We start from the raw sequence: 14,721 nt of genomic DNA on the forward strand, positions 1-14,721 counted from the left end.
TATGGATGTTTCTGTGGGGGGTGTTGCTGTGTGTATGGGTGTCATTGTATGTGTGTTGCTGTGTGTATAGATGTTGCTGTGGGGGGTGTTGCTGTGTGGGTGTTGCTGTGTGTATAGATGTTGCTGTGGGGGGTGTTGCTGTGTGGGGTGTTGCTGTGTGGGGTGTTGCTGTGTGGGGTGTTGCTGTGTGGGGTGTTGCTGTGTGGGGGTGTTTCTGTGTGGGGGTGTTTCTGTGTGGGGTGTTGGTGTGTGGGGTGTTGCTGTGTGTGGGTGTTGCTGTGTGGGCTGTTGCTGTGTGGGGTGTTGCTGTGGGGGGTGTTTCTGTGTGGGGTGTTGGTGTGTGGGGTGTTGCTGTGTGTGGGTGTTGCTGTGGGGGGATGTTGCTGTGTGGGTGTTGCTGTGTGTATGGTTGTTGCTGTGTGTATGGGTGTTGCTATGTGTATGGGTGTTGCTATGTGTATGGGTGTCATTGTATGCTGTGGAGGCTGTTGCTGTGTGCGGTGTGCATGTACATGTGTGTGTGTGGATGTGGATGGGCACATGAGGACATCAGGGTCCTGGGCCTCAGACTGGGCTACCCCAGGTGAAGAATAGTGGCTAGTGGGAAGAGAAACAATCGCCCTTTTCTAGGGACACTCGAATTTTCTGAACCCCTGGTGGAGGCTGATAGGAGGCTCTTTTTCAAACAGAAACAGCAACCAACACTGAGGTAGAGTCATGATGTGAAGCAAAGAGGGAGGGAGGAGAGCCATCGCAGACAGACAGGAGCAAAGTGGAAAGGGGTGTGTGCTGTGACACACAGGCTGAACAGGGAGGGAACAAAGGGTTCCCATCTAGGTCACACCTTGCTGTGTGACCTTGTCTTCAAATTTCCCTTTGGCCTGGGGTTGGTGGGCACAAGTGTGAGGGTGGAGTCCTTGCTGTGGTCTTCATCATCTTTGCCCTTTCCCATGCCACCCACTGCCCGGGCTAGCCTTTCCAGAATGGATGAGATGCTAAATAATTGCCCCACACTGGCAAGAGATGGAGGATTTTTTTTTTTCTTTTTCTTTTTTTTTTTTTTTTTTTTTTTTTTTGAAAAGAGACAGAAAAGAGCCCCAGAGCAGCCAGGCAGCTCCCTTGGAGTCACTGGGCAAGACAGAGCAAGTGGCTGCCCAGCGCTCGGCTCCATCCACCTGCAGCCTGGCACTCAGACAGGCCCTGCCTGTGGAGCAGGTTCTACTCCAGCTCTGGCATTGGTCCTGATCCTAGCCAAGGCAGGAGGCAGGCTAAGGAGTGTGTGTGTGTGGGGGGGAGTCATGCTGCCTGTTGTGGGCACAGAAAGTGACAGAGAAGGACAAAGAAACACATGACGTGAGGGGACATCCTCCCTTCTAGAAAGGGCCTAGCTGCAGTGGCCTAAGCTTTTCTGAGGCTCCTGCTCTGACTCAGGGCAGAGGATCTCCCTGAGGCAGTCTGCCACATCAGGGACCAAGCCACCACAGGATGAAGGTGACCAGCAGACCCTAAGTGGCCATGCTATGCCCAGCCCTGCTTTGAAGCCCTCTGCATCCTTCAGCATCCTTGAACAAGATGGCCGCACCCAGGGCTTTATGGAGCCCAGAGAGAGGGTGACTCAGGCACTAAGTGTCTTTCGGGTGACCTGGAAAGAACACTTCAGCCTGGAGCAGCTGGGGGAGTCAGAGCCTCCAACCCCCAGCCCCCATAAAACACCATTCCTGGCACCGCAGCCACTCCCTTCGCCGTAAAACTACCTCCTACCCCCACCTGCCCACCATCATGACCGGCTCTTTCAAAGAGCCACTGAAACTCGTAAAGGTGGCCATGCCTAGAACACACCCAGGCTGGACATCCCACTTCCGGCCCGGTGCTCCAGGAGAGGCACAGGAGGCCTGGAGTGCCTGCCTGGAAAGCACAGGACTGTGGGCTGTTCCCCATCCCATCCCATCACCTTGGCAACCAGGGTACCTCAAAGGCGGAGAGGAAAGAGGTGGAGGAAGGCAGCTCTGAGAACTTTTGAGTTGCCAAGCTCATCCCACTGCCCATTACTGAGCCATGCCTTTGGGTATGATGTAGGGTCCATGACCAATGGCAGGAGAATGTGGTCTCAGCTCCTTCTCTGGATATGTACGAATGAGAAGGGGCACCCCCCCCCCCTTGGGCAGGCTTGATATCGTGGTGATGACTCTGTCCCTTTTGGCCTCTGCAGTACTCCCCAGGTGGGGGCGGCTATCCTGTGCCCTACCTGGGCTCGGCTCACTATCCCTATCAGAGGATTGCACCCCAGGCCAGCGCTGACGGGCACCAGCCACTCTTCCCCAAGCCCATCTACTCCTACAGGTACGTGTCCTAGGACAACTGGGGCAGAGCTAGGAGCAATGAGGGCCCTTGGGGAAACCAAGGCACCATGATCCTCAAAATGTGAGGGTTGTTTCAGGGAACAGAAATCACACCCAGTAACTCCAAGGGTGCTGGAGAACGACCCCTGCAGGTGGGGGGGTAGATACACAATCTTTGCCTTTTGTCGGACCCTGAGTCTTAACTCTGGGTGGACCCGGTTGCTGCTGACTTGGGTAGACGGGCTGTGAGGTCCCGTCCTGGGGCCCAGCACCCGCAGCTAGAGTTCAGGTGGGGAGTTAAGGGTCCTCACTGCCTTCCCCCTCTTCCAACATTTAAAAAAATCAATAAACAGCTCTTCTTCTTACTAGCTGTGAAACTGTTTGGTTGTCTGGAAGGGAAAGGGGGAGACGATTCAGCCTAGTTGAAGTTTTCTGTGAGAGAGTGCTGGCAGAACACTTACTGTCTTATTGTGCCTTATTGTCTAACACAAGGAGCTGAGGACCCAGCGGTCAAGCTGGCTACTTCATTTTTCAAAGCTAAGGAAACAGGCTCAGAGAGCTCACACGCCTGTTGGCTAAGTCAGAGAGCAATCTGGTTTTCCAGATTCCACAAAAGGCTCCTATAGTTCAGTCTCGGCCTCCCAGAGCCTGTCAGTGAGGGAGCCGAAGAAGATGGGCCAGGCTCTCAGGAAGTCTCTCTTGCAGCATCCTCATCTTCATGGCCCTTAAGAACAGTAAGACCGGAAGCCTTCCAGTCAGCGAGATCTACAATTTCATGACGGAGCACTTCCCTTATTTCAAGGTGAGTATAAGGGCCACCTCCCCTGCCCCCATCAAAAAAAGAAGGGTTGTGGCCAGAAGATGCTTCCCCTGTGTCCACAGTGAGTGCAAAGCTCCCAAGGGGTTGTGGTTTCAGGGTTGCACAAGGCTCAGAAATAGAGAGCTTCACGTCTCATGCACCAGGTCCCCAGCTCCAGCCTCAGCGGCAAAGAGGGGGAAGACAGATCTTGCTTGCCCCGGCTTACACAGGGGAAGCTGGAGCAAGGGGTGATGTCAGTCCTGACAGGCTTTGGGAATCAGCTACCTATCCCCAAATTGAGAGAGGAAGACAAGTAATGTGTCTCCAGCCTCAGCCAGGGTGCCGTGGGGCTGGAGGAATTCCGAGTTGGAGCTGTTAGCTAAGGTGGCAGGAGCGCTGGAACCGACCAGCGTTCAGAGTTAAGATTAGTGCCTGCCACTATGGGTGGCACACTGAGCCTCGCCTGTACCCGAAAGTGGGGCTCACAGCCTTAGGGTGTCTCCCAAACCCATGTGCAGCATTAGTTCCTATTCCCCTCAGAGGAAGACTTCAGGCAGCTCCCAGTTATTCCTTCCCAGAACCCCTGGGACAGGGAGTGGACCTAGAGAGATCCTGGGGAAACTGAGGCATGGGATTCCTTGGTAGGTAACAGTTCTGGCAGCATGAGGTGGAGATCCCACCCAGCAGATTTTCAAATGTTCCTCAGCAAGATTCTTACACGGGGGTTGGGGGGCTGGAATAGATCACCCTGACCCTTGATCTAACCCTGAGGAGTCCCTGGGTTGACTTTGCAAAGCTGGTGCCTTGGATGAGCCTGCTGAGGTCCAGCCTCCTGGGGATATGACAGGCACCCTTCTCTCCAGGTGAGCAAATTTGTCAAGCAGGGTGATCCATCCTTCCACAATGACAGCACCAGCTGGACCAGTCCTTGGGTGGAGCGCACACACGTTTGGTTCACACACAGCCCCCTTAGCCTTGACACAGGTCCCCTGAGACCCTCCTGCACAGACATCTTCTCCTGAAGGCGTAGGGCAGACAAGAGCGTCTGTTAGGGAGACAGTCCTCAGGATTTACACACTGGTAGATACTGTCTCGTGCACAACCCAGGCAGGACAGAAGCCGAGGCCCAGGCAGTCCAGGGCCAGCTCTGTAGGCAGTGGAGATTTCCACCCCCACTATCTGCACCATAGCTCTGCCTGGGGATGATCTCTCCTAGGAGGCAGACAGCTCCCCCCCCTTCCCCCGTGCTCCCACCAGACAGGGAGTGGGCAAAAGTGTCTTTCAGCATGGCTCTGACTGGAATGGAAAAGTTCACTGGCTTGATGGTCTAGGACATAGAAACACCAAATAGTCTGTTTGGGTTGCTCCTGAACCCCAGAATCTCCAAGTAGAGATAGGCGCTCCCCACCTCCTAAAGCAGCAGCAAAGTCCTCCAAGAACTGGTCAGAGAAAGGGAGGTGAGGGCCCTCCCTCATCCTTCTGGGCCATCTTCCCTGCCCACTCCTGGCCTTCCCCCTAGCCCCTCCCTGCATCTCATCTTCCTGGCTTAATTATTTTTCCTGGGAGCCGTGTAATCCCTGTTTTATGGGACTGAGGAGTGAAGAAGTCCGACAGCTTTTTTGGTTTGGTTGTTTTTCTTAGCCGGTTGCATCACTCCCTCATGCCTGAGTTTACATTTGACTTCAGAATGTGTGAGGATGGGACCGGGCCCCTCTGGCAAGGCAGGCCCCATGGGATGACCTCGGCAGGGCCCTCAGCTGGGGAACAGAGCCAGAGACCAGGCCCTATTTTCACTTCCTTATGTGATCCAAGGCCAGCTTCTTTTCTCTCTGGACCTCAGTTTCCCTCTTTAACATGTCAGCCTGGACCAGCTGGTTCATAGAGTCCTTCCAAGCCAACAGGTTCCCTCTGATCCTCCCTAAAGAGTTCAAAGCCTAAACCTCTCAATCTTCACTTGGAGGTCATCTTTCAAGGCAAGGACAGAATGGACGCTCAGGGGGACAGTACTCAAAGGACAGAGTGGACTCTGAAGTGGACAGAACTCATACCACGGCAGCTGCTGTGAGCGTCCTGTGGTCCCATGAGTCAGGGATGTGGGACTGAGGAAGTGTCCGGCCACTGAGCATAATTGTTAGTGCTGACCATCCCTCTTCCAAACAGGAAGTGGCTGGGGTGGGGGCTGCCCTGGCATCCCAAAGTCACAGGTTTATGGGACCATAAAAGTTCCCAGTGCCCATTAAGTCTGCCCATGGGGCGACAGAGCTTTGGCTCTTAGTAGAGACAGCTGTGGGAAGGTAGCTCACGATCCTTCCTGGTGACCCCTGACGAACCTTGGGGGTCACTAGTACCAGCCCCGAGACAGGCTAGCTGTCCCCAAGGAAGGCTCCAGCTGCTGCTGCCAGCAATCCTCAGTGACGCTGGCATCAGGGCCCGGTTCTGCTAGGCGTGATTCAGCTTGGCTGCACCCTAGGGCAAGCGAGCTAGGGAGGAGGGCATGGCCATCTCTCATTAACCAGAAACGAGGGGCTGAAAGGGACAGGAGCCAGGGAGTGAGGGAGATCCATCAGCTAGAGTGTCGGCTCTGCCCACAGTCAGCCCCTGTTGGACTCAGGGTGGTCACAGGGCAGCAGCTGAGCCAGAGACCGGGGGCAGGAGGCCCGTGCCTCACCCCCACACTCCCCACCACCGCCTCTCACCCAACTGAGTCAGCTTAATGGTTTTTACAACCCTCCCTGGGCACAATTACTGCACGGTGGCATGACCAGGCCTCCTAATGGGTGTTTATTCTGTTGGCACGAGCACCCCCTGCCTGAGGGCTGGCCTCCACATCAGGGCACACCTCCAGGGCACGCTCATGCGAACTCACACCCACACACTCAATCATGGATATATGCATGTACTCTGCAACACTTTCTCACACGCAGCCACCCTCCCTCAGGAGACCTGTGGTAAGAGATGCCACTCACAGCAAGAGGGGTCTAAGGACTTTGGTACACATTCACCCACATACTACTGCCCACGTCTTTCCCAACACCACATCTGCCATAACAGGCAGAGAGGTGGTCTAACAAAGGCAACAGGTGGTCTAACACTCACCTACTCGCCATCCTCTTCTGCTCCAGAGGGATGAGGCCGACCCAGAGGAGGGGCGTTCTGCTGGACTCCCTTTAAAGCTGGCCCCAGAGACTTTTTGTTTTTGTTTTCAAGACGGGGTTTCTCTCTATAGCCTTGGCTGTCCTGGACTCACTTTGTAGACCAGGAAGGGCTCGAACTCACAGCAATCTGTCTGCCTACCCCAGAGGTTTTAAAATAGTGATCTTCCCTATTCTACAAGTAGTTACACAGCCCAGAAGGCCCAGTGGGCAAATCCTGATTCAATGAGGATATAGACCAGAGGCCTAGGTGGCATTTACCAGCTGTCCCTTAAAGAGGGTCACAAGCCAGACATCCTGGCTCATGCCTGCAATATCAGCACTCAAGAGATTCTGATCAGGATTTCTGCGAGCTTGAGGCCAGCCTGGGCTACAAGTAAGATCTCATCTCAAAAAGCAGTGGTGCTAAAATGTACTGGAGAGAGCTGGGTAGTGGTGTACACCTTTAATCCCAGTACTGGGAGGCAGAGGCAGGTGAGTCTCTGATTTTAAGGCCAACCTGTTCTACAGAGCGAGTTCCGGGTCAGCCAAGGCTAAACAGAGAAACCCCGTCTCCAAACAAACAAACAAATAAACAAAAAGAGCATTGCAGAGATGGCTCAGTGGTTAAGAGCACGGGCAGCTCTTGCAGAGGGACTTGGGTTCTGTTTCCACATGGAGACTCACAACCATCCGTAACTACAGTTTCGGGGGACTCAATGACCTCTTTGGACCTCCTGTATACACATAGTACATGGACACACACACAGGCACCCACATGCACACATAAAATAAACAAATAAACATGTAAAGGATCACAGTCCTCTGAAGGGTCTGGGCGAAGAGCTAGGTTGGATGAAGACAGGTTTTAGGTTTTAGCTTATGGTCAAGGTTCCTGCCTAAGCCTATCCCAAAACAAGCATGTTCTCGGTGCTGGGGGCATCAAACCACAGAGTGTGTAGAAATTCTGTGTCCAGAGTTGGTGAAGGAATGTTCTGGAACCCAAACCTGGAGCCATTTCTCGCTGCCTGAGCCCAGCCTGAATTCTCGCTCTGCTGTACTCTGGCAGACGGCGCCCGACGGCTGGAAGAATTCTGTCCGCCACAACCTGTCTCTTAACAAGTGCTTTGAGAAGGTGGAGAACAAATCAGGAAGCTCCTCTCGGAAGGGCTGTCTGTGGGCCCTCAACCCTTCCAAAATCGACAAGATGCAGGAAGAGCTGCAGAAGTGGAAAAGGAAGGACCCCATCGCTGTGCGGAAAAGCATGGCCAAACCAGGTGAGGCCGGCAGGCACCGGCAGGAAGAGGAGCACGGCCTTGGGGAGGGCCCAGCCCAGCGGGTGGGGGGGGGGCTGTAAAAGAGGGAGGCCTCATCAAGTTTTCTTTTGCAGAAGAACTAGACAGCCTCATTGGAGACAAGAGGGAGAAACTGGGCTCTCCACTGCTGGGCTGTCCACCCCCTGGGCTGGCAGGACCAGGCCCCATCCGGCCCCTGGCATCTCCCGCTGGTCTCTCCCAGCCTCTGCACGCAATGCACCCAGCTCCAGCTCCCATGCCTGGCAAGAGCCCGCTGCAGGACCTGCTGGGAGGTCACGCACCCTCCTGCTACGGGCAGACCTACCCACACCTTTCTCCCAGCCTGGCCCCTTCTGGACACCAGCAGCCACTGTTCCCCCAGCCGGATGGGCATCTTGAGCTGCAGGCCCAGCCAGGCACCCCCCAGGACTCACCTCTTCCTGCCCACACACCACCCAGCCACAGTGCCAAGCTGCTGGCTGAGCCCTCCCCAGCCAGGACCTTGCACGATCCTCTGCAGCCAGATGGAGACCTTGGCACCGACCTGGATGCCATCAATCCCTCTCTCACCGACTTTGACTTCCAGGGTGAGCTGGGAGCAGGGAAAGGAAGGGTGGGACAGGGCTGGGGAGGTGCTCTTGCCCACGTCTCCAGGCTGCCACCTGCTGGCTCCTGGTCACCTGAGGCCCATGACTAGGAGTAAGCGTTGAAGCTACTCATTTACCCCCTGCCATCCTGAAAGCTGGGTAAACTGTTCTTGCCCCTATCTTCCTGCTCCTGGCACCCTGAACATGTTTGTTTGGGATGACTTCCTCAACAAACCGCTCATCTCTGACAAAGCTTGGAAAAGCCAGAAGTTCCACGGCATACTTGAGGCTGGGAGTCTGAACATTCCAAAAACATTTGCATTTTTTATTAGATTTCACCCTTCAGTGCAGGAGATGGACCCTCCATAGAATATGAGATCTCAGAGCTAGGCATGTCTTAGAGAGATTTGAATCTAGAAGCCCAGAGAGGGGACAGGGGTGGGAAATCTATTTCTTGCCATCTTGCCAGCTCCAACCTACAGGCAGCCAAGCCCCAACCTCTGTCCCTTCTAAGCCCCACCCCTTCCCAGCTAACCGGCAGTGTGCCCTCAGGGGCTGCCACCGACCATAGGTTTGGGGCAGGCTCTCGACCTATACCTTAGACTATTAGAAATAACTTCACATAGATCTTCATTCCAAATCTGCTGTGGATTCAGAGAGCAGGCAGCTGCAGAGGCGGCCATGGACTTGTGGGATGCTATAAATATCTGTTAGAAGGCTGGAGATGGTGGGGGTTGGTAGTGCGCTCCTTTAATCCCAGCACTCTCGAGGCAGACGCAGGTGGATCTCTGTGAGTTTGAGGCTAGCCTGGTCTACAGAGCAAGTCCAGGACAGCAAGGGCTACACAGAGAAACCCTGTTTCGAAAAACCAGCAAAAAAAGAGAAGGCTGGCTAGGCTAACATGCACCAGGCCTTAGTTAGGCTCACTACCCCAGCATCAAAACCAAAACAAAGCCTTTAATTAATACCTACTCAAGCTCCTACTGAGTTCCAGGCATTTTGCAAACAGCTTTACTTGTGAGCTCCCGTCTGGACCTGTGGACTAGCAAGCGAATCCACACAGGAATCCACTCAAGTTCACTTGGCCAGAAAGGAGTTAGGACTAGGACCCAGATGGCCAAGAGCAGCCAGAGTTGTCAGGTCTCTTTCTCGACCCTGCATATAAAATACATGTTCTACTCATGTAGTCCAGTCAGTGGCCTGCCAAAAGGCAGGTCACATGACCCCGAGGGCAATCAATGGCAGCGCTGTTGGCTCCTCAGAGTCAAGCGTCCCTTCTGATTCTGTCCCTGCATCTTGGGTCCTGTGAGAGGGGAGGACTAGGGAGCCAGGTCTATGTTCCTCATCAGGTCCAGCGGGGCACTGTGGGAAGACTGTAGGCTGCAAACCCACCTTCTTTGGGAACCCAGGCAGAAGCTTGAGTGAAGAGTTTCAGGGGGCGCCTAGCAGCCCCCAAGTAAGTCTTTGCAGCAACCCTTCCGATAGGCAAATCTTTAATCTCCTCCCGTGACCTCCCCTCCCCCCAGAGAGGCACAGAGTTTATCTGCGACCATGGCAGTGGTTGTCAGCTTGTGGGTAGCCGTCCCTCTGGAGGGTTCCCTGCAACTATGGCTTTCACACTTTGCTACCTCGGAGCTGAACTCTGAGGCTCCTGAGACGCTTAGGTGGGAGGCTTTGCTCTCAGCCAGCCGCTGATGACGCTTCTTTCCTCCCCTGCTCCTCTCCAACTAGGAAATCTGTGGGAGCAGCTGAAGGATGACAGCTTGGCCCTGGACCCCCTGGTGCTGGTGACTTCGTCCCCGACGTCAGCCTCCATGTTGCCACCCCCACCAGCCGCCCAGTGCTTTCCCCAAGGGCCCTGTCTGGCAGAAACAGGCAATGAGGCAGGTGAACTGGGGCCTCCAGGCAACGCGGGCTCCGGCGCGCTGGGAGACCTGCACCTCAGCACCCTCTACTCGGCCTTTGTGGAACTGGAACCCACTTCCTCCTCAGCTGCTGCCAGCCCTGCTGTGTACCTCAGCCCCGGCTCCAAGCCAATGGCTCTGGCTTGAGCTGTGCCCAACATCAGCTCCAGTCTCTGCCTGGACTGGAGTCCCAGCTGGCTGCCCATAAAGGGCTCATCTTCAAGGTCAAAGAAGGAAAACACTAACTGTCTCCTACGCCACTCAGCCAACGTCCTTGTTAGCCGGAAGCTGGGGGATGCAGCCAGGATGCCTCCTGGTGGACCCGCTCCTCACACAAGGCCCCAGCGAGGGCCGTGTAGGGAAGGAAGCGCCAGCGCGCCCCCTAGCGCCAACTTACTCGAACCTCAGTTTCGAGCGTGCTCGAAAGCTCATGAGTCTGGCCCTCAGAGAAAGGCGTGGACTATCACAGTCTGGCTTGACTTCTGGGGGCAGCTGAGAGCTAAAAGCTTTGGTTAGCAAAGCTCAGGGCCAGTGTGACATGTCAAAGATCCCGCCTCCCTAAACCCTATCTAATTCCTGTGTGCTCTGCTGGCCTGTCCCACTCCAGTCACGTTCGCTCCCAGAAGTCTGTATTTATTCTCCCGTCTTTACCCTCACAGCCCACAAGGGCTCCTCCCATGTGGCCTGTGAACCCTTGGGGGGACTGCTACTTCCTATCCAGACCTTTCCCATCCGTCCTCAGTATGTACTCTGGCTGGCCGCCTCCAGGGAGACACACAGAAGGGACAGCCTCTACCCTGGGACCAAACTGAGCCCAAATCCAACACAGAGTGTTTGGAACAGCCCTTGTCCTCAGAAACTTGAACACATCCTCCTCTCTTAGTCTCAGCCACAGGAAGGGTCCCCTCCGGGTTGCCATAGTCTCACTCTTTCTCAAAGAGAAGTTCACAGAGTCCAGGCCCCAGCGTACTTACTAGTTGCTGTCCACTGTCTCTAGCATCCTCCGTAACCAGAGACTGCAGCCTGCTACAGGATGGGGGGGGGGGCCGCACACGCCTGCATAGCAGACTTGGGACACCCGGGCAGCAGGCAGAATGTCCGTGGAGCTGGGCTTTGACTCACATGCCCGCCATGGCTCACTAAGTGGGAGCCTCAGCCTTCCCTGGGCCTGAGGGTAACATGTACCTCCGTAGGCGGTCCCCAAGCTCACCCAGGGTGAGCCAATCATCTCGGTCATCTGCCATTGTCCCCCACCCCCGTCCTAGAGCAATAAAGTAAGTGCCTGATGGCCACAGCTACGGAGCATTCGTTTTGAGGTCTTCCCCCCTCAAGCAGAGGCACGAAGCAGGCCACGAGGCATCTAGAAGGACTTTAAAAATAATTTCAAAAATTTATATGTGCGGTGTGTGTGTGTGTGTTGGCAACTGCGTGCTGTGCATGGCTGTGCGTGTGTGTGTGTGGACCCAAAAGAGGGTATCAGATCCCCTGGAGCTGGAGTTAATATGCAGTTTTGATCTGCCATCCGGTGTAGGTGCCGGGAACTGAACTCAGGTCCTCCGCAGGAACGGCAAGCCCTCTTAACTGCTGAGCCATCTCTCCAGGCCTGACAGGGCTTCTAGACCACTGGCTCTCAACCTGTGGGTCAGACCCTTTTGTGTCGAATGACCTTTTCACAGGGTTTGCGTATCGATAAACATTTATATCACAGTTCATAACAGTAACAAAGTTACTGTTTCAAAGATGCAAGGAAATAATGTTGAGGCTGGGGGGGGTCACTACAACATGAGGAACTGTATTAAAAGGCCACGGCGTTAGGAAGATTGAGAACCACGGCTCCAGACCAAGCTGAGGGAGCAGCCAGGTGAGGCCTCTTTGCACAGGAACTTGGAAAATGGGAGTCTGTGGTTGCCCGTCCAGATAAAGGAGGCGACGTCTCTCGACACCTCTTCTTCTGACACCTGTCCTCTGCTGACATGGCTGGAGCGATGACTCAGTGGTTAGGAGCACTTGCTGCTCTTCCAGAAGACCTGAGCTCAGTTCCCAGAGCCATAGCAAGTGCTTTATAACCTCTGTAATTCCAGGTTGAGGGGACCTGATGTCTCTGGCCTTGGAGGGCACTGCCCTGGCATGCAGAACGGGCCGCTTCCCTGTCTAGGCTGTATCTCCTTGTCACCACATGGGAGAGCTGCCGAGTCTGTTTGGGGCATAAGCTGGTGCCGCGTATGCCGTTGGCAGTGGAGGATGGACTCTGGAGGGCCAGGAGCTCAGTCTCATTTCAGCCCACCCTGCAGGTTGGCCAGCAAGGGGCAGCTATCTAGTTCCTCCCCAAGAAGGAACGGTTAGGCTCAGGAGCCAAAAGTACGGGCATGACCCCTCAGCACATGCCCCGGAGCAGCCACAGGCAGGTCTTTGGCTTAAGTCATTCTGGGAGTCAGCCCTGGCAGCCAGCCAGCCAGTACCTACAGAGTTCTACAAAAAAACCCAGAATAGAACCTCGTCCCCCTCCCTGCATCAGTGCCCACCTCCCTCCGAAGTCTCTAGAAAGGAGCTGGGGGTGGGGCCGGACATGGAAGAGGCATTGCCAGCTGGCACACCCAAGAAAAAGAACAGCTTGCCCCAGCAGAAAAGAAATAGCTGTCTGCCAAATTCCAGGGTATGTGGTACCCAGCTCTGGCCAGCCCTGGCCCTCAGGTACAGGACAAGTGTTTCCTAGAACTCTTCTGGGACCTACTTCCTTTGTTCTTGACACTTGCGACCTGGGAGCACAGACAAGCCCTTCAACTTCCCCCCTTAACATCCTCCCTTTCCTCCTACCTTAATCCAGGAGACAACAAGGCTCTTTGGGGGCCTTCCGTCAAATCTGTCACTATAGGCCCTTTCAGCATGCCAGAGCAGGGACAGCAGGTGGCAAGCAGATAGGACTTTGGGTGTCATCCTTTGGGTCCTTTGTCACTAGATGGCGCCTCAGATTTTAAAACTGGGCCCAGCTCCATTCTGAAAACAAATCCAGCACTCTTGTGCCTATGGTTCCCCCTGCTGGCCAGCCCCTGGTTTAAGCTGGGACTTCCCTGGAGCATTTATAAATCCTCTACCTTACAGATGAATTAGCCCTTTGTTTATGGATTCCACAAAAAAAAAAAAAAAAAAAATTCAAATTATCAGGACATAGAAGTGCACATCTGTAATCCAGGCTTTTGGAGTGTAGAGGCAGGAGAATCAGAAGCATGATGTCAAGCTTCAGCTATACAGCCAGTTCAAGAAGAAAATAAGGCCCATAAACTTGAGGGGGGAGAGAGGCATATACGTCATTAAAGGCTGGAAAGATGAACCAGTGGATAAGAGTGTTTGCTGCACCAGGAAGAAGGCCCAAGTTCAGATCCCAGGATCCACATAAGAAGGCTCCTGTGCCTATCCCTCTAGCAATGGGGTCGAGGGACAGAAGGGATCATAGGTGCTTACCAGCCCTGCTCCAAGTTCAGTCTCAAAGGAAAAATGAATCACACACACACACACACACACACACACACCACATTCACACATTGCAGACACAAAATTACAACATCCTTTTAGTCTTCACTTGGAATGTAGCAATGCTGACAACAAATCACAAGCTTTCATGGTGCCAGAGACTGTGCCATGAGCGACCATGTCAGGTGTGTTGGCGCAGGCTCACCCCAACACTCAGGAGGCTGAAGGAGGAGGGTCACTTGAGCACAAGATTTTAAAGACAGTCTGGCCACCACAGCAAGATACTGTCTATTAAAACAGAGGAGAGCCTGGCAGTGGTGGCCAATGCCTTTAATGCCGGTGCTTGGGAGGCAGAGGCAGGTGGATCTCTGAGTTCGAGGCCAGCCTGGTCTACAAAGAGAGTACCAGGACAGCCAGGGCTACACAGAGAAACCCTGTGTTGAAAGAAAAACATCTTTAAAAAAATGTAGACAAAAAGAAACCACAAATATAGTCTGAAGATGAGAGTCAAAGGCAATGGCTGAGTTCTTGCTTCATGTTTGTGAAGCTTCGTGCTCCAAGCTCCAGTGCTACAAAAAAAAAATTAAAGAAATAGATAACTTTATAGTATATTGTAAGCATTGCAACACACACACATGTCATTTTTAAAACATTTGTAGGACTGTAACATAGTGTATATTAGTGAAAAAAAAAACAAAACTCACATAGTCCCATTGTCCAGGCTTTAGCAGAGTGATAACAAAGGGATCCCGTAGTGAAAACTTTGGTGTCTTAAAAAAAAAAAAAAAACAAAAGAAAAAAACAGTTATGTTATGTAAACATGTTTTTTTTTAATCCCAGGTGCGGGGATATGGGGCTGGTTTGGGTTATCCACAGCAGCAGACTTGTGGGTTGCTCTGTCATGGATGTGATACTGTCAGCTGAAGACAGTTTAAATTTGGGGACTCTGGAGAGGGTATAAAAAGACCACAGCCCCAAGAGAGGCAGGGCTATTCTTCTTGCTGGTTCCTACTGTTTCTGGTTTGTCAAGTGGTTGAGGGAAAAGATACGAGAAGAAACTGGAGGTATCCTGACGAGACGAAGCTTGGACTTGCCCCAAGGAACTCAACACTCATAATCAGGGGGAAGTAGACTAAAAAGATCTCAGTGACCCCTACCCCCAGTAACCTTCGGTCTCTCCTACCTGTTGGGGTATTGG

At 53.6% G+C, this 14,721-nt stretch overlaps 1 protein-coding gene across 1 annotated transcript in view; it reads left to right on the forward strand.

The window, feature by feature from the left end:
* Foxn1 (forkhead box N1) overlaps positions 1-11,349 on the forward strand; it is a 28,351-nt gene extending 17,002 nt beyond the window's left edge. The window contains exons 5-9 of the mRNA XM_021639808.2: positions 2,210-2,340; positions 3,045-3,141; positions 7,339-7,546; positions 7,660-8,151; positions 9,883-11,349. Coding sequence (XP_021495483.1) covers positions 2,210-2,340; positions 3,045-3,141; positions 7,339-7,546; positions 7,660-8,151; positions 9,883-10,202 — 1,248 coding nt within the window. The 3' untranslated portion in view covers positions 10,203-11,349. The remainder of the gene's footprint in view (positions 1-2,209; positions 2,341-3,044; positions 3,142-7,338; positions 7,547-7,659; positions 8,152-9,882) is intronic.
* The last annotated feature ends 3,372 nt before the right edge of the window (positions 11,350-14,721 follow it).

This window comes from Meriones unguiculatus, chromosome 7 (genome assembly GCF_030254825.1).
Source record: "Meriones unguiculatus strain TT.TT164.6M chromosome 7, Bangor_MerUng_6.1, whole genome shotgun sequence".
Lineage (NCBI taxonomy): Eukaryota > Metazoa > Chordata > Mammalia > Rodentia > Muridae > Meriones > Meriones unguiculatus.